This window comes from Scyliorhinus canicula, chromosome 19 (assembly GCF_902713615.1).
Source record: "Scyliorhinus canicula chromosome 19, sScyCan1.1, whole genome shotgun sequence".
Classification (NCBI taxonomy): Eukaryota; Metazoa; Chordata; class Chondrichthyes; order Carcharhiniformes; family Scyliorhinidae; genus Scyliorhinus; species Scyliorhinus canicula.
Genome location: NC_052164.1, coordinates 54,517,927 through 54,538,581, shown reverse-complemented (window position 1 = coordinate 54,538,581; position 20,655 = coordinate 54,517,927). Strand labels below are relative to the sequence as shown.

The following is a 20,655-nucleotide window of genomic DNA, read 5'->3' as shown; positions in this document are numbered from 1 at the left end:
AGTTGAACAAGTAAAGGTGGGGAAAAATCTCTGAATGGGTGCTATATTTCTCTGTGGGTGTGCAGTGGAGAGTTGTTTTGCTTCATTACTTCAGTTAGCTTATACAGAGATTTTCAGTTAGCTTATACAGAGATGATGTGGATTCCTTCCCATAAATTCACCTTTTCCTCGTACCTTTAGAGACATGTGTCCAACACTTAAGCAGTTTATTTTCTCTTGAGATTAGTGTTTAGTGTCAATTCATTCTTGGCGAACACGCTTAGACTCCACAGGGGAGGTGGTGAAGCAAACCCATTAAATCTCGTGACCCTGCAACCCCCTCAAATGGAAGAATTGACAGCAGTTGTTCAGAAACTTTTTAGTAAACCTTATCTATTTAAAAACAAAGGACAGAGAATGCACCAAAAACTAGATGGAGGGATAGCTATTAACCCTGTTTAACTAAGCACTACTCTAAAATGGACAAGCAGGCAGAACTTTAACATGTAGAGATGCAAAATATTTCTTACTGTACAAAATAATGTACGATGGAAATGCAGAATGAATGGTACAGAATTAGCCCAGAGTTCCGGAAAGGGGACAATAGTGCTTTTTGTTTGGCTATGTTTAGTTAGTGTGGTGAGGAAATTGATGAAAGCTGACAAAATGTGGAGATATGTAGCCAGAACAGTGCAATACAGGTACACTGAGGCCCCTTAAAGCATAGTCAGGCCAGAGCTGGAATACTGTTGCGATGCTGCAAAAAGGATGGCTTTTTTAAAGAAAATTTTAGAGTAGCCAATTCTTTTTTTCCAATTAAGGGACACTTATTCTGCATATCTTTTTGGGTTGTCGGGTTGGGACCCACACAGCCATGGGGAGAATGTATTCCACACAGACATGGGGCCGGGATCGAACCCGGGTCCTCTGCACCGTGAGGAAACAGTGTTAACCACTGCGCCGCAGTGCTGCCCTGCAAAAAGGATATCCCTTAAGCATTGGGAGACCAAAATTCTTCATGCGAAGGTGATCATTTTGATCGTTAACTTTGCTGAATGAACTTGCTGAATTGTCATGGGTACTGAATACTTACTTCCCTGCTGCACGATTTCTCATGTATATGTTTGTTTTCAGGTTATTTCCCCTGTTAGCCCTGTAGAAAATGTGACATCTTGTTCTGCACCGACAGAATCGATACCAACAAAACCCTGCAGTCACCTCAAGCCTGTCAATGGAGTGATCAACAGGTAATATATTATTTTAGTGTTGGGACTTGGACTGTTTCAGGATGCTGTTACCACTATGAAGGACATACACTTTGAAGTTTTCTCATTAAACATGAAATTCGAATGGCACATGGCTCTAAAGTGATGAAAGTTATGGTAGATGAGAATGAATTATCCCAAATTGTGATTGCAGGATGCGAGGACTTGCCAAACCTGAAGCAGCAATAAAAATGAGGCGAGAGAGTGCGTGTAGCGCATTTGTGCAGTACACAAAAGGCCAGTAGCTTTTTGGGTTTTATAAGAGTTCAAGAGTAAAAACAAAGTGATACAATTTGAACAAAAGATTGGTTAGGTCATGGTTAGAATGTACTCTTTTGGCTCCCCACTTGACACAAACTTGGGAATCAATGGGCAATGACCAAGAATGGGTTCCCTGGCCTTGCGTTGCTACACCAGTTGTATTTGAAGCCATCCTTTCAAAAAATTGCATGAAGCGCCAGTGTTGGAAGTACTTGCCCAAAAGTGCAAAGTTAGACTATGGATTTATGCTTTGTTCAATGCACTCCGAGAACATAATAGTCTTGAGTACATATGAAACAGAGGTCACCATAATCTCACAGCCTGGGAGCTATCCAACATAGGCAAACTTATCAAAGCCTTGAACTTTCCCACTGGTCATGTAACTAAACTAATGTGATAGATAGCACAAGAGACCACACTTCGTGGCCTTTAAGTTGGTGAGAAACTTAAAGGAGTTGTTCAATAGTTAGATCTCACAGAATGTACTGCATAGAAAAGGGCCCCATTCAGCCCTATCCATGTTGGTGATTATGTACCATACAAGCCTCCTGCTGTCCCTCTTCAAAACCTGTCAGCCTAATATCTATTCCTTTGCTGTGATTATGTAACTTGTATTCAAAAGAGTGGGATTCGAGAATCAATATTGCAGCAATATTTCTGATCCCCACTTGAAAAAGCCTCTGTACTTCAGCGAAGTCTTGCAATTCTTTTTTTTAAAAGTTGAAATAAAATTCCAGTCTGTAGCATGGAGGAATCAACCTATTGAATAAAAACTACTTGTGTTAGACTTTCATTCCTCTTTGTCACCTCATTAAATTATTCACCCGTAGAGTCACCAAGTGGCCTCAGTTTAGGTGAAATCTGCAGCGATAGCAGTTGATGTGCATAAGTTGCAATAACTTTGGTGCTAAGGACTGAGATGGGTGAAACACTACTTGAGACATGCAATTTTTAAATAACTAATAAACTGGGTATTTATACTGCTGACCAGTGGGATGTGCAGCAGGTTACTCCCCTGCTAGGAGAAACTGAGTGAAATGTTGTCAGAGCATCAGACAACTGGGAAGTGGCACCAGTTCCATCATGAGTCTTTGCTTAAACATTTGCTGATGGCTATGTGACCTGGCATGTCAGTTCAATGCACATGCTGGTGGTACGTTGAACGGAGAAAAGAAAATATTGAAATTTTGCCGAGCTCACCTGGTTGGAAGGAAGTGAGATGGTGACTTTCATGCCCTGAAAGCAGCAAACCCAGTTAGGGTAAAATGGCCTGTTTATTCTGCTTTTTTGTTTGTTTATAATTTAAATTATATGTTACGATGTTAAGAGGTGTCTCAGCCAAGTGAGTATGATGACATGATCCAGGTCATTGACAGTATCATCCACTGACAGGAGCATCCAAGGGCATCATGTCGAAACACACCACTTTGCATTGAAGAAACAGCTGGTTGTCACCTGCTGCCTCCCTTTTATAGTACCACAGATTGGGTGCACACAGTGCATGGCATTAGTACATGTGCCAGCCCATGAAACACCGACACACTATACAGCCAGCATTATATAAACTGTAATCACTGTGTTAGATATAGATATAGAATTTACAGTGCAGAAGGAGGCCATTCGGCCCATCGAGCCTGCACCGGCTCTTGGAAAGAGCACCCTACCCAAGGTCAACACCTCCACCCTCTCCCCATAACCCAGTAACCCCACCCAACACTAAGGGCAATTTTGGACACTAAGGGCAATTTATCCCTTATGCTAAATTGCCTGTAGTATCCTAAAAAAGTACGGTTAAGGGGGGTTGGGTTACGGGTATAGGGTGGATACGTGGGTTTGAGTAGGGTGATCATTGCTCGGCACAACATCGAGGGCCGAAGGGCCTGTTCTGTGCTGTACTGTTCTATGTTCTATGTTATCATGGCCAATCCACCTAACCCGCACATCTTTGGACTGTGGGAGGAAACCGGAGCACCCGGAGGAAACCCACGCACACACGGGGAGGATGTGCAGACTCCGCACAGACAGTGACCCAAGCCGGAATCGAACCTGGGACCCTGGAGCTGTGAAGCGATTGTGCTATCCACAATGCTACCGTGCTGCCCAGTAGTGACTTTAACCTGATGTGCTTCTGTTTAAAGGTTTTTTTTCAGTCTTATGGATGTTAAAAGGGCAGCGTAAGGATACTGTTTGCTAAGTGTCATGTGAGAGTACCTTTAAGAAATGGGTGTTTATCAATGGGTATGTATATAAATATCTGTAGTGAGTACACCGTTAAGAAATGGGTGTTTACTACTGCAGTGATGTCAGTGTGGGTGGAGCTGGGCTGTCTGTCAGCTTTTTACTTTTGTGTTTGAGTAGGCTGCAGGGTGTGTTTTAGTTTCGTTTTCAGAGCTGGATAGCTGCAGCCCTGTAAAGTAAAGTCACAGTGTTGGTGGTTGAAAAAAAGCACTGGAAAGGCTGATGTGGTAAAACAGGTTAAGACAGTAGGGTTTGTTAAAGTGGTAAAGGAAAGCCCAAATGAAGCGAAGGAGGTGCAAAAGATTGTACAGCCTGATCAAGAGGTGATTGATAAGAATGTACCAGATCTCTTTAAAGAATTTACTTGTGTGGGTAAAGTTTACTTGTGTGTATCAGGAGGAGCAGGTAAAGAGGTCACAATTTTAAGAGATACAGGAGCTAGTCAATCATTAATGGTAAGAGATGAGGAGTTATGTAGTTTGGGAAGAATGTTCCCAGAAAAGGTGGTAATATGTGGAATTCAGGGAAAATCCAGTGAAGAGTGGTGAAGTGGTAGTAGGTGTAATCGAGAAACTATCTTGTCCAGGAATACAGTTATTTTGGGTAATGATGTAGCTGGATCACAGGTGGGAGTGATGCCTACTGTGGTTGATAAGTCAGTGGATAATCAGACAACTGAAGTGTTGAAGGACGAATATCATAAGAACATAAGAACTAGGAGCAGGAGTAGGCCATCTGGCCCCTCGAGCCTGCTCCGCCATTCAATTAGATCATGGCTGATCTTTTGTGGACTCAGCTCCACTTTCCGGCCCGAACACCATAACCCTTAATCCCTTTATTCTTCAAAAAACTATCTATCTTCATCTTAAAAACATGTAATGAAGGAGCCTCAACTGCTTCACTGGGCAAGGAATTCCATAGATTCACAACCCTTTGGGTGAAGAAGTTCCTCCTAAACTCAGTCCTAAATCTACTTCCCCTTATTTTGAGGCTATGCCCCCTAGTTCTGCTGTCACCCGCCAGTGGAAACAACCTGCCCGCATCTATCCTATCTATTCCCTTCATAATTTTAAATGTTTCTATAAGATCCCCCCTCATCCTTCTAAATTCCAACGAGTACAGTCCTAGTCTACTCAACCTCTCCTCGTAATCCAACCCCTTCAGCTCTGGGATTAACCTAGTGAATCTCCTCTGCACACCCTCCAGCGCCAGTACGTCCTTTCTCAAGTAAGGAGACCAAAACTGAACATAATACTCCAGGTGTGGTCGCACTAACACCTTATACAATTGCAACATAACCTCCCTAGTCTTAACTCCATCCCTCTAGCAATGAAGGACAAAATTCCATTTGCCTTCTTAATCACCTGTTGCACTTGTAAACCAACTTTCTGTGACTCATGCACTAGCACACCCAAGTCTCTCTGAACAGCGGCATGCTTTAATATTTTATCGTTTAAATAATAATCCCGTTTGCTGTTATTCCTACCAAAATGGATAACCTCACATTTGTCAACATTGTATTCCATCTGCCAGACCCGAGCCCATTCATTTAACCTATCCAAATCCCTCTGCAGACTTCCAGTATCCTCTGCACTTTTCGCTTTACCACTCATCTTAGTGTCATCTGCAAACTTGGACACATTGCCCTTGGTCCCCAACTCCAAATCATCAATGTAAATTGTGAACAATTGTGGGCCCAACACGGATCCCTGAGGGACACCACTAGCTACTGATTGCCAACCAGAGAAACACCCATTTATCCCAACTCTTTGCTTTCTATTAATTAACCAATCCTCTATCCATGCTACTACTTTACCCTTAATGCCATGCATCTTTATCTTATGCAGCAACCTTTTGTGTGGCACCTTGTCAAAGGCTTTCTGGAAATCCAGATATACCACATCCATCGGCTCCCCGTTATCTACTGCACTGGTAATGTCCTCAAAAAATTCCACTAAATTAGTTAGGCATGACCTGCCTTTAACGAACCCATGCTGCGTCTGCCCAATGGGACAATTTCTATCTAGATGCCTCGCAATTTCTTCCTTGATGATAGATTCCAGCATCTTCCCTATTACCGAAGTTAAACTCACTGGCCTATAATTTCCTGCTTTCTGCCTACCTCCTTTTTTAAACAGTGGCGTCACGTTTGCTAATTTCCAATCCACCGGGACCACCCCAGAGTCTAGTGAATTTTGGTAAATTATCACTAGTGCATCTGCAATTTCCCTAGCCATCTCTTTTAGCCTAGGATATCCTAATATTCTAGGATTTTTCCGGATTGTGTAGTAGCAAGGTTGCAGAGTCACAGGTTAAGATAAGAGGAGAAATCAAAGAGTGAAGATGAAGTTGAAGTGCAATGATCAGAAACTATTTTTGATCAGATGGTTGAAAAAGAACAAGAACAGGTGGAGGATGAGGTGGATATTTTTAGTTCAGGAAAATTGGCGGAGTTACAACAGAAAAATGTAGAAATAGACCGGATGTATCAGAAAGCATATACGAAAGAGGAATGTGAGTGTATACCAGGTGTTATTACCGTAAAAGTGATGTCTTGATGATAAAATGGAGACCTTTACATATGCAGGCGGATGAAAAGTGGGCAGAAGTTCATCAAGTAGTATTGCTGGTAGGGTATAGAAAGGAGGTGTTGCGACTTGCACATGAGGTACCAGTGGGAGGTCATTTGGGAATAAGTAAAACTCGAGGTAAAATTCAAAAACATTTGTATTGGCCTAGACTACATAAAGATGTAGTTAAATGTTGTCAATCATGTCACACATATCAAGTGATGGGGAAACCTCAAGCAGTGATAAAACCAGTGCCCTTAATACCCATTCCAGCATTTGAGGAACCTTTTACAAGGATCCTAATTGATTGTGTAGGACTGCTTCCTAAAATGAAAAGTGAGAATCAATATCTTTTGACTATAATGGATGTGCCTACTAGGTTTCCAGAGGCCATTCTAGTACGTAATATTACAGCTAAAAAAGATTGTGGAGGAGTTACTTAAATTCTTTACTAGATATAGGCTACCCACAGAAATACAATCGGATCAAGGATCAAATTTTACCTCAAGGTTGTTCAAAGAAGTTATGGATAGCTCAGGAATAGAACAATGTAAATCAACAGCATACCATCCAGAATTGCAGGGAGCGTTAGAAAGGTGGCATCAGACATTAAAGACAATGTTGTCAAGATTATCCAGAGGATTGGGATAAAGAATTCCATTTGTACTGTTTGCAATTAGGGATGCACCTAATGAGTGAACCAAATTCTTCTCTATCTCTTTCTTTTTCCACTCTCTCTCTTTCCTTTTCCTCTCTTTCGTATTCAAGCTGCTTTAATTCTTTCTCATGTTCCATTTGTTTAATTTGTAACTGAATTTTTGCCATTTCCAATGAGTCAAACTGTATCTCAGGCAACTTTAAATGCTTAGCCACCGCCATAATTACCTCATCTTTTGCATTTTGTCAGGTAATGTTAACTGCAATGTTTTTGCCAAGTCTGCTTTTAGTCTCTGTCCCTAAGGTACTGCGTGTGACCATCTCCACCCCCAAAAACTTCAGAGCCTCTTAAAGAGCCATTGTCCACAACACACTCCCCACTTAAACTAGAATACCACACCTGAAAAGCAACGACAATATGCGCCACCCCTCACTGTTTTTAAGCCAATCCAATGGATACACTTTTATCCCGGACGAGCCCGGGATAAAAAATACTCTTCCATTTCTGCTGTATCACACCTGTAGAGTGGGCCATGTGCACCCCATACCACAATCTATTAAAATTGTGGGTCAGGTGAAGTCCATGATACACTTTGGGGTTCTCTAAACCCTGGCCCATAACATAAGCAAGGTTGTAATCTAGGGTTCTAACAGAGTTACGTACATCCTTAGTATTTCTCCTGTATTATTTGTTTTCCAGCTTGGATGGCTCAGATACCTGTATTTAATGTAGGAACCTGTCCTGTGGATGAAAATTTTCCTCCTAAACCCTAGTCACTTTTTGTCAAAGATTAATAAACCATCGACTCCATTAGATAAATGGGAATTTCACCGGAAGTCACCACTTTACTTGAACTAACAACTCTGTCCATCCTGGGTGATCTGGTACTTGACCACATTATCCCCTTACAAATGAGTGAGTAAATGTACATTGCAGCTGCTGAGGTCTGCAGATGCTTCTGCGGTGCATTGTGTATCTTGTAGCCCACCCTGCCAAGATGGCCAATAATTCAACCTGAATTTGTGCAAATCCCACTGTGCTGTGCAGTCTTACTTCTTTTCTGATATTCCGATCTAGTGCCTTTAACACTGGTGTGAACTTGTTTGGGAGGGAGCTGTTTGCTGAAATAGAACACACCAAGATTCAGACTCAGCGATCCTTTATTTAGTACCGAGTACATTCATGGAAATGCTAGTCCCCCCCCTTTTTTTAAATAAAACTCCTTCCAGTGGACAACTATTAACACAGCAAAACCACTGCAAGCTCAATTCCTTGTTTCAAATCAGCAGAGCTTATGTACATGTGCATTAAGCGGTCAGCGTGCCTCGAGTTCCACTGGGGTGCTGGGTCGTGATCCTCAACCTAATTCCTCCACTCTTCACCAAAGGGCTCTGGTTCAAAACTGGACCTGAAGCACAGCAAAGAAACCAACATGAGAGCTGGTGCACTTACAGAATTCCTTTTGCTAGTTCTTCAACATGAGAGTCAAGTTACCTTGTTGTCCAGCCCACAAATGGTATATCCAGTTTCTCAGGGTGAGGATTCCCCGCCGCCCAGACTGTCCTTGTGGGTTCCTTGCAGCTGGATGTGCGCTCCAGTCCTCCTCACCCAATCTCCAGAACCAGACTTACACTTTGGGTGGATCGCTCTTGCTCCAGCCTGCTCCTTGGGGCCTCTGACTCCACCCTAAGCCTGCCGAAGACACCACTTCCTCTACCTGGCACTTTTTGCTGTCATCGCCACCTGCTGGCAGGGTCTTGCCAACAGAATTTACGGGCATATGTGGGGAATGCCCTGCAGAAGGCGGCGTGCAGCCTCACACTGAAGTGAGAAATCAGGAGTCAGGGCCCAGTGTGACTCTGCTGCGGCACACTTCTCTGATAATGAGTTGCTGTCACAGCAACTATATGTCTCATGGAATTACTGTTCATTAAGTGATTACATAACTAGAAACGTGGATTGAACTCTGATAACTAAAACATTTGAATCAACGTGACCGCATTCCCTTCATTAATCACCGATCTGAGCGAGTGGTGAGGGTTGGATGATATCGTGCATTCGCTCGCAATGACCTTTAGTTATTAATCTCTGTAGATACTTTAATTTTCAAAAAATTCTAATTGTGTGGTAATTTAGCAAAGCCAATCCACCATCCTCAAGAAGGCATTCGGAATGCTGACCTTCATCGGTTGGGGCATTGAATATAAAAATTGGCATCATAGAATCGTCAGAGTTTACAGTGCAGAAGGAGGCCATTTGGCCATCGAGTCTGCCCCGCCCTTGGAAAGAGCAGCGCATTTAAACCCACACTTCCAACCTATCCCTGTAAACCAACCTAACCTTTTTTGGACACTAAGGGCAATTTAGTATGGCCAATCCACCTAACCTGCACATCTTTGGACTGTGGGAGGAAACCGGAGCATCCGGAGGAAACCCATGCAGACACGAGGAGAATGTACAGACTCCACACAGTGACCTAAGTTGGGAATCGAACCTGGAACCCTGGAGCTGTCAAGCAACTGTGCTATCGTGCTGCACAACAAGTCATGTTGCAGCTGCATAGGACCTTAGTTAGGCCTCATTTGGAATATTGTGTACGCTTTGTAGATGCTTGGAGAGGGTTCAGAAAGCGGTTTACTAGGATGTTGCCTAGTATGGAGGGCATTATCTATGAGGAGAGGTTAGATAAACTCGGTCTGTTCTCACTGGAACGACGGAGGTTGAGAGGCGACCTGGTAGAGATGTACAAAATTATGAGTGGCATGGACAGAGTGGATAGCCAGGTCCTCTTTCCTAGGGTAGGAGAGTCAAGTACTAGGGCACATAGGTTTAAAGTGCGCGGGGAAAAGTTGAGAACAGCTGTGCGAGGCCCGTTTTTTTACTCGGGGTGGTAAATATATGGAACGTGCTTGAGAGGTGGCGGGAGCAGGTACGATAGCATTTAAGGGACATCTGGACAAATATATGAATAGAGTGGGAATAGATAGATACAGACTCCGTAAGTGCAGACAGTTTTAGTTTAGGCAGGTACCATAGTCGGCACAGGCTTGGAGGGCCGAAGGGCCTGTTCCTGTGCTGTATTCTTTGTACCCTGCACACTTTTGGGTTGTGGGGGGTGAGACCCACGCAGACACGAGGAGAATATGCAAACTCCACACGGACAGAGACCCAGGACCGGAATCGAACCCCGAACCTCGGTGCTGTGACTCTGGAGGTACTTTCAACGGATTTTATGGGAGCATCTGGGAGATTATTTTCTGTTTCTTGATGGGACCTGGACTAGATCATGTTGGTGTCCATGTCATTTGGGACATCATGCGTAGAAGCGCTTGTTGCTTCAGCTGCAGTTTCACAACATGACATTTCTGCATCTTCCTGTGGTACTGTTTTAGGTCACCTCTCACTGGATGCACCCTCTGAATTTGTGACACGCAGGCCACTCTGGGATTCAGCATAATTATCTGACTTCACTTGAGCCATTGTCAGCTTGCGCATCAACTACAACATAGAGTCTGCTGCCCCGCATCATCTTCGAGGCTTCTGGCATCAACCACCTTGGGTTGCTCTCCAATTACCGCTTCTATGACAAAAATCTGACCAGCAGTGTCAAAGCACTTGACAACTTTGAGGTTCAGGATCCTGGGCATCCTGTATCTTATTGCAACCTTTTATATTCCTGTTCCTCAAGAATATTATTGCACCAATTAGGAGATCAGTATCATTGGCCTTGTGTTTGCTCAATGCTTTCCTTCTCCAAGTTCTTTTTATGTTGTCTTTATTGCCATCTCAGAAGCCTAATTTAGTCTTGTACATTGCTCAGCTATCCAAGCATCAGCTTGCCATCACCTTCAGCATGTGTGCCAAGTAGATTATCCACTGATAGAACAGGGGACGGGATTCCCTCAACCTGGGGCTGGGCCGGAGAATCCCCGCGACCGGCGAGAATCGTGCCACGCCGCCCCGACGTCGGCATGCGATTCCCTGCAGAGCAGAGAATTTGCGCCGTTGGCGCGGCACAGGTCGGGGGTCTCTCTACGCAGCTGGCCCGCTGATTCTCGGCCTGGGATGGGCCGAACAGCCGTTGTAAAAACGGCAAGTCCCACCGGCGCGTCCACACCTGCTCTCAGTCAGCGGGAACTCGCGTCGAAGGGTCCGGGGGAGGACTGCGGGGGGGGAGAGGGGGTGTCGGACCCCGGAGGGTACCTCCGATGTGGCCTGGCCCGCGATCGGGGCCCACCGATCGGCGGTCCGGCTTCTCTGGCTGGGGGCCTCCTTTCTTCCGCGCCGGCCCCTGTAGTCTTGCGCCATGTTGCGTTGGAGCTGGTGCGTTGAAGGAAGCCACTGCGCATGTGCGCGTTGGCGCCGGTGCCACCGCATGCGCGGATCCTGCGGCGCCCATTTGACGCCGGGATCAGCAGATGGAGCGGTGTGAACTGCTCCAATGCCGTACTGGCCCCCTGTAGGGGCCAGAATTGCTGATCCTGAGGCTGTGTTGCCGCTGTCGAGAAACGTGATGGCGTTTCCAACGGCGGCAACACACAGCCTCAGGATCACAGAATCCCGCCCAGAATGTTTCTCAAAGAAGAGGTAGTGCAGCGAATAGCCTGTTGAGGAATGTGGAATATTGTCTGCATGAACTCGTTTTGGATGGTTCTTGGGCTACTTTTGTTTTCCATTGAGAAGGGAAAATATGCAATCGCTCATAAAGGGGGCTGGTTTAGCTCAGTGGGCTAGACAGGTAGTTTGTGATGCAGAACAAGGCCAGCAGCGCGGGTTCAATTCCCTTACCAGCTGAGAATTCTGAATTCTCCCTCTGTGTACCTGAGCAAACGCCGGAATGTGGCGACAAGGGGCTTTTCACAGTAATTTCATTGCAGTGTTAATGTAAGGCTACTAGTGACAATAAAGATTATATAAAGGTTGCAACTGATTCTCTTCAAATTTCGTTACTCTCTGGGTGATGGGGTTAGTGTGCCTTTTGCAATCCTGTACACCTTGCAGAAAAAGCATTTTGCTTTTAAAGTTCTCCAATCACTGTGTATCGTACATGGAATGTTTAAATGATCAAACCAATCATGCAACCAAACTCTGGCTGTACTTGAGGTTTCTGATCACAGGTGGGAATTGCCTGTGGAAACCTGGTGAAGACATCTGTGAGCACAGAGATGTGTTCGGTCCCATGGCTACTGGGATTGAGGACATTGATATAATCGTCAGTACTTCCAATGGCCAAGCAACAGTCAGGGATCCCATGCTGGGTTGAACCTGCTTCTCTGTTGTTACCAAAGTAAACCTCTCGCAGTTCTATCAGTTGTTAGCGATGTCAATAGCCACCCAGGCCAGCAACACCGATATCAGCATAGTTGTCTTTTCCAAGAGTTGGTGCCCTGCCTGATTGTGAACTGCTTTCGCACTTGAGATTGCTGGGAGAAAGAAATTGTTTCATCTCTCTCTACACTGTCACAGACCAGCCCGTTGAGAACACCTTTTGCTTCCTGATCCTCTTCCAACACCTCGACATTTTACAATCCTAGCATTGGTTCGGTGAATATTTTGTCTTCCGGTCATGTTGAAGGCGACTGTATTTGTTGAAGATGCCCGATGTCCTCCATTGTAATGGAAAATAAATGTTAGATTGTGGGTGCTCTACCCCTCTGGACCTGGTTTGGATCTCACTCAGAAGCACAAGAGTGACACTTTACTCTGTTGCTTCAAGCTTGGCAGATGTTGAGTAACTGAGTGGGTTGATGTCTGTGAACACTTCAAACTCTGCAACACACAAGGTTGTCTCTGAGCTTCTGAGAAATAGCCAACCTCGCTAGTTTCATGCTGGAATAATTCTGCACCTTTGGCTCCATGAGGCTCTGACTGGCATAAACGTTATCACCTTTTTTGCCCTTTAATATGTGATAGCACAGCACCAAGACCAAGAAAATGCAACCCGAATTTGTACAAGTCCTGGTGTGCTGTTTGTTATCTGATGTTACCATCCAGTGTCATTACCACTAAAGTTAACTTGTTTGGGAGACAGCTGGTTGTTACTTGGAGTTGAGCAGTGGTTATGCAAGGAATTGCCTGTGACTTCATTCCATAATGAAGCCCTTTGGCAATCTGCATGGTGCATCACTAACCTTTGCATCCCAGAGCGTAGCAACTGGGTCTCAGGATTGAATGGGTTTCTCGCCTTGTACCCATGTTTATAAATCTGTTGATGAAAAAATACGATTGTGACCTTGAGTTGTGCTGGAGTTGATTGGTCTGCAGATATGTGTTGTCTTCTTTTACTTAGTACTGTGTTTTTTGTTTCTAATGCAAGAAATGAAAAGAACAATACGGTACCCACTGTGTCTGCTCATGACTTATGTATAAAGAGCTGACCGAATGCAGGGTTTAAAATATTGAGGATTGATAATGTTGATATAAGCAGACTGTTTAACTGAACTTGGATTTAAAACCAACTCGGTTGCCTGTGTAATGTATGTGTGAGGTTTGTAAAAGAAAGCTCATCTAGTCTTTTAATTTGACCTTGTGTCGTTTAAAACTTTCCATGTGGAAACCCACACCCAACATCACATCTGACAACTGAGTTTGAAGGGCAACCTTTGAGCTCTTAATCTGCATGTGTTTGTGAGGCAAAAGTTTGTTTGGGATTTCATGTCTGAATATAATGTATATTTCGGAACAAATTACCCCTTGTACGTGGTATGGCTGGTTTATTAGGTAATGGCTGACTGTTTAAATTCAGTACTTGAAGCAAACTGCCCTTTTCACGCATGTTCTGTTCCTCCTAACAGTGTTCACAGTTTACTCCCAGACAACAGTTCCACTGACAGCTCGGATGTTGAGGAGCTACTGAATAAAAAACAGAGGTTGAATGTGCTGCCAGTACCGCCCGATAGCACCTGCATCGCTGCTCGAGTTCGTCCACTGTTGACCTGTAAAAAACGGAGGCTGATCAGGCCCAACAACATTCAGCCACTGAACCGGAAGGTGAGTGCGTGCAAACATAACCTTTCTTAATTATAATATTCAGACTGCAAGAACACCTAGCGTGATAAAATTGAAACATGAATGATTTGCCAATAGAAATGGTTGAGGGGTTCTTACTGAGGCAAAATTAGATGTAGAGGGTTTTGAGGCAGAGGAATTGGTTTTGAATCGTCCTAGTAAAGCGTCAACACAAGCAGTAGTGCACCAAAATAGTCTTGTTCTAAACTGGGAATCTCAAAACCCGCACCCAGAACAATTGCATGTACTTTTGAAGGCTAATGCACAGGTTATTGGATTAAATTCTCAAACAAATTAGAAACTTAATGGTGTGCTTAATTAACAATGTATCCCAGGAGTGTTCTGTATGCCATGATGGCATTGAAACCACCTAGCATTTTGTTCATAGAACATACAGTGCAGAAGGATGCCATTAGGCCCATCGAGTCTGCACCGACCCACTTAAGCCCTCAGTTCCACCCTATCCCTGTAACCCAACAACCCCTCCTAACCTTTTTGGTCACTAAGGGCAATTTATCATGGCCAATCCACCTAACCTGTACGTCTTTGGCTAGTAGCAGGTGTCTGAGGACTTCACCGCTGAGCCATATTTTGCACTTTTGTCAGTAAGTATTACTGGGCAAAAAGCCAAGACAAACCAGCGAGTAAGAAATACATACACAAGACCTGGGTCTGAGTTTCAGGGGCCAGAATTTGAGGCCGAGAGGTTCAGTTGGAGGGCAAATGCTGCAAGTGGGTGAAAGGTCTGCTGGTTAGGGGGAGGACTATGGCCCAAAGAAGTGAGCACAGAGTTGAAGACAATGGAAGAAGATTTCAGCATCATGCTATGCTCCAAGTTAATGGAGGTCAAGTTAATGAAGGGAATAAAACAGCCTTTTCTAAGCACAGGTCACTCAGCATCAGAGAGGGGAAGGTCTGACGGTATAGTGAATGTACTAGCTCCTATTTCTTGCAATGGGACACCCAGGGCATTAACACGACATAACCAGGAGTGTGTTTCAGTCGTCTCCAGTTAATCTAAAATTTAGTGCTCTCCAAAGTTAAAGGTTGGAAGGTATCATCTTCCAATACCTTCCTTCACCCTGAATATTCCTATATTTGAAACAGAAATGACTTTGAGGTGACTAAAGTTTCCCAATTGAAGGAGATTAACAAAACTGAATGGAAGATATTCTGTGGTGTAGAGTTCAACTCCCAGCAAAGAAATTAAGACCAAGTGGGGAATTCGTTGTTCTCTTTTGCCAAAGGGCAGTTGAGTTGTGGCGCAAATTAAAGGAAACAGTATCGAGAGGGTTAGGAGACAGTTAAATATATTGTCAGGGTCTTTTTTGGAGCAGGAAAGAATTGGTTGGTTAGTTAGGTGTATGGAAGGTGGTTAACAGATGCAAAATGTGGGCTGGTTGATTTGGTGATAGGGGATGATTAGCCATTTATATTAATGATTAGTTAGAGTTTAGAGAATATTTTAAAATTAATTTATGGGATATGGGTATCACTGGCAAGGCTAGCATTTCTTACCCATTCTTTGTTGCACTTGAGATGATGGCAGTGGGATGCCTTCCTGAGTCACAGTAGTCGATTTGATTGTGATGTTCCCATTCTGTATTTCAGTCAAGAATTCCGCTTTTCCGGGCAGCACGGTGGCATAGTGTTAGGACTGGTGCCTCACGGCGCCGAGATCCCAGGATCGATCCCGGCTCTGGGTCGCTGTCCATGCGGAGTTTGCACATTCTCCCCGTGTTTGCATGGGTTTCGCCCTCACAACCCAAAGATTTGCATGGTAGGTGGATTGGCCATGCTAAATTGTCCCTTAATTGGAAAAAATTAATTGGGCACTCTAAATTAAAAAAAAAAAAGAATTCCACTTTTTGACCCCATGTTAATGAAAGAATCATATATCTTCAAGTCATTGGGTGGTTAGTGGGGGTTGGGAAATAGTTGATATGTGTTTGAAGTTGGGAGACATGCAAATGATTGGTTGGGATTGTGGGTGTTGTGGTAGTGTGTTACCATTCACAGTGCATTTATACATGTTTAGTTGGGAAAAATGGGTTGTGATGGTAGAGGTTCCAACTTTCTTTCCATTACCTTGCTGACTAGGAATCTCCTCTGCTCTCCAGCTCACTGTTGCTGGCATGTGTTGGAAGTATTTGCAGATTAATTTTCAGCCTATTGGGCTGCGTAATTCCTTGGCTATCCGTGTTCCAGGATGGAACTTGAGCCCGGAACGTCTGGCTCAAAGACAGGGACGTGAACCATTGCATCACAAGACCTCTGGATATTGTGGTAGATGGTTAGGATTTGGAGACATAGGGTGGTAAATTGTGGTCAGGAGACGGAGGAGTGTTTGGTTGAGCTCTGAAATATGGGTCACCAATTATATTGCAGGATGGTGATTGATGCAAAATGCTTTAGTTATGTTGGAAGCTGAATCTACGCCCCCAAGGCCTTCTTCAATGCAGTCGACAAAATGATTGTGACGTTTGTGTGTGAGGGGGCGGGGGGAAAGAGAGTTGGAGGAGGCAGAGAACCCAAGATCCACACAAGTCCTACAGAGAAGAAGAAACATTGGGGGGTCTGGCCCTCCCAAACATACAGTACTACGACTGGGCAGCCATGGCGGAAAGAGTGAGGGGATAGATGAACCAGACATTGAATGGATTAGGGTGGAGGAGAGCTCCTGTACAGGGATGACCCCCTGGGCCTTCACCACGGCAGCACCCCCATCCCACCAACCACTCAAGCCCAGTGGTGGTAGTCACCCTCCAAACCTAGAACCAGATGAGGCAACAAGGCTTGACTGAAACGTCACCATGCCCCCCATTTGCGGCAACCACAAGTTCGTGCCAGCCATCCTAGATGCCTCCTTTAAAAGGTGAAGACATGACAGAGGGGGATACTGACTGTCGGGACCTTTTACACACAGGGCAGGCTAGCGACCTTAGAGGAACTAACAATGGACTGCAGCTACCTAATGGGAACAAACTCCGATACCCACACGTTGAAAACGTTCTCTGCAGGAGACAGCAGCGTATCCACAGACCATGAGACACAATGCTGGAGGAACTACTGGATGTGGATAATCTGGAAGGAGGGAACTGCAGGAATCTGAACGGATGACTATTAGAATGGGCACGCCCTCCACTGGATGAACCAAGGGGAAAATGGGAGGACGAAATAGGGTGGGGACCCTGGAGCGAAGCACTGAACAGGGCCAACTCCACTTCCACTGGAATAAAGCTAAGCCTCATGCACTGAAAGTGGTACACAGAATGCACCTGACAAGATCCCGAATGAGCAGGTTCTTCCCAGAGGCGGAGGACAAATGTGCCAGGAGGTCCCAGCCAACCATACCCAAATATTCTGTGCATGTACCAGACTGAACAAGAACAAAAGAACAAAGAAAAGTACAGCACAGGAACAGGCCCTTCGGCCCTCCAAGCCTGTGACGACCATGTTGCCCGTCTAAACTAAAATCTTCTACACTTCCTCGGTTCGTATCCCTCTATTCTCATCCTATTCATGTATTTGTTAAGATGCCCCTTAAATGTCACTATCGTCCCTGCTTCCACCACCTCCTCCGACAGCGAGTGCCAGGCACCCACTACCCTCTGTGTAAAAAAACTTGCCTCGTGCACCTCCTCTAAACCTTGCTCCTTGCACCTTAAACCTATACCCCCTAGTAATTGACCCCTCTACCCGAGGGAAAAGCCTCTGAGTATCCACTCTGTCTATGTCCCTCATAATTTTGTAGACCTCTATCAGGTAGTCCCTCAACCTCCGTCATTTCAGTGAGAACAAGCCGAGTTTATTCAACCGCTCCTCAAAGCTAATGCTCTCCATACCAGGCAACATCCTGGTAAATCTCTTCTGCACCCTCTCTAAAGCCTCCACATCCTTCTGGTAGTGTGGCGACCAGAATTGAACACTATACTCCAAGTGTGGCCTAACTAAGGTTCTATACAGCTGCAACATGACTTGCCCATTCTTATACTCAATGCCCCGGCCAATGAAGGCAAGCATGCCATATGCCTTCTTGCATACCTTCTCCACCTGTGTTGCCCCAGATGAACTTAGAGCTTGGATTAGTACTTGGAACTATGATGTTGTTGCCATTACTAAGAACTGGTTGAGGGAAGGACAGGATTGGCAGCTAAACGTTCCAGGATTTAGATGTTTCAGGCGGGATAGAGGGGGATGTAAAAGGGGTGGCGGAGTTGCGCTACTGGTTAGGGAGAATATCACAGCTGTACTACGGGAGGACACCTCGGAGGGCAGCGAGACTATATGGGTAGAGATCAGGAATAAGAAGGGTGCAGTCACAATGTTAGGGGTTTACTACAGGCCTCCCAACAACCAGCGGGAGGTAGAGGAGCAGATAGGTATGCAGATTTTGGAAATGAGTAAAAACAATAGGGTTGTGATGGGAGACTTCAACTTCCCCAATATTGACTGGGACTCACTTAGCGCTAGGGGCTTAGACGGGGCAGAGTTTGTAAGGTGCATCCAGGAGGGCTTCTTAAAACAATATGTAGACAGTCCAGCTAGGGAAGGGGCTGTACTGGACTTGGTATTGGGGAATGAGCCCGGCCAGGTGGTAGAAGGTTCAGTAGGGGAGCATTTCGGGAACAGTGACCACAATTCAGTAAGTTTTAAAGTGCTGGTGGACATGGATAAGTGTGGTCCGAGGGTGAATGTGCTAAATTGGGGGAAGGCTAATTATAACAATATTAGGTGGGAACTGAAGAACCGAGATTGGGGGCAGATGTTTGAGGGTAAATCAACATCTGACTAGTGGGAGGTTTTCAAATGTCAGTTGAAAGTAATTCAGGATCGGCATGTTCCTGTGTGGAAGAAGGATACATAGAGCAAATTTCGGGAACCTTGAGATATTGTAGGCTTCGTCAAAAATAAAAAGAAGGCATTTGTCAGGCTAGAAGGCTGCGAATAGACGAAGCTTGTCTGGAATATAAGGAAAGTAGGAAGGAACTTAAGCAAGGAGTCAGGAGGGCTAGAAGGGGCCACGAAACGTCATTGGAAAATAGGGTTAAGAAAAATCCCAAGGCTTTTTACACAGACATAAAAAGCAAGAGGGTAGTCAGGGAAAGGGTTGGCCCACTGAAGGATAGGCAAGGGAATCTATGTGTGGAGCCAGAGGAAATGGACAGGGTACTAAATGAATACTTTGCATCAGTATTCACCAAACAGAAGGAATTGGTGGATGTTGAGTCTGGAGATGGGTATGTAGATAGCATGGGTCACATTGAGATCCAAAAAGACGAGGTGTTGGGCGTCTTGAAAAATATTAAGATAGATAAGTCCCCATGGCCTGATCTACCCCAGAATACTGAAGGAGGCTAGAGAGGAAATTGCTGAGGCCTTGACAGAAATCTTTGGATCCTCACTGTCTTCAGGTGATGTCCCGGACGACTGGAGAATAGCCAATGTTGTTCCTTTGTTTAAGAAGGGTAGCAAGGATAATCCAGGGAACTGCAGGCGCCTTTCGTCAGTGGTAGGGAAATTACTGGAGACAATTCTTCGAGACAGGATCTACTCCCATTTGGAAGCAAATGGACGTATTAGTGAGAGGCAGCATGGTTTTGTGATGGGGAGGTCGTGTCTCACTAACTGGATAGAGTTTTTTGAAGAGGTCACAAAGATGATTGATGCAGGTAGGGCAGTGGATGTTGTCTATATGGACTTCAGAAAGGCCTTTGACAAGGTCCTTCATGGTAGACTGGTACAAAAAGTGAAGTCACATGGGATCAGGGGTGAGCTGGCAAGGTGGATACAGAACTGGCTAGGTCATAGAAGGCAGAGTAGCAATGGAAGGGTTATTTTCTAATTGGAGTGCTGTGACTAGTGGTATCCCGCAGGGATCAGTGTGGGACCTTTGCTGTTCGTAGTATATATAAATGATTTGGAGGAAAATGTAACTGGTCTGTTACACTGAAGAGTGGAAGACTGAAGACTGAAGAGTGGCAGTCTTCAGGGTATCTGGCCAGACACAGCTATTCATGGCGGAGGGGGGCGACTCTCTTGTCTTTGCATCCCTAATCGCCCATCGAAGAATCCTGCTCGGCTGGTGATCAGCACCACTCACAGCTGCAGACTGGCTGGCAGACCTGTCAGAATTTCTCCATCTGGAGAAGATCAAATTCGTTATCCGAGAGCCAGAGGAGGGCTGGGAGGCCATTCACCAATTTGTTCCAGGACCTGTTTGAAGCCAACAGGCAACAGAGCGAGGGGAGGGATGGGACAGATGGGAACCAACAAGACAGCTGGGAACAGACATGGAGGGGAGTGGTGAGAGTGGAGGGGGTGGTTGGAGAACGGCCGAAGTGGATAATAGGGGGCCACTAGCAAGCCCACAAAGAACAGAACCCCTCAAAAAACACCAAGAACTTGATGGTGGGGGAGGGCCAACCTACAAAGTCGGAGGGGGAGAGAACCGCATGTATGTAAATAGAGGACAGTCTCCAACTGCATGATATGAGACCTAAGAAAATATATTAAAGCAACAAAAAAAGGAGGAGGGGACGAGGGTAGGTCGATATCAATGGAAATTTCTTGTATACTGTACCAATGGAAATGTCTTGTATACTGTACCCAATGCACATCCCCTTGTCTACTGTACAGCACATAAAATGAAAAACTACAATAAAAACATTTTTTT

The 20,655-nt window shown here is 45.0% G+C and overlaps 1 protein-coding gene across 1 annotated transcript in view; it reads left to right on the top strand.

The window, feature by feature from the left end:
• kansl1b (KAT8 regulatory NSL complex subunit 1b) overlaps positions 1-20,655 on the top strand; it is a 273,163-nt gene that overhangs the window by 162,665 nt on the left and 89,843 nt on the right. Inside the window, 2 exon segments of the mRNA XM_038779734.1 lie at positions 1,114-1,226; positions 13,766-13,961. Coding sequence (XP_038635662.1) covers positions 1,114-1,226; positions 13,766-13,961 — 309 coding nt within the window.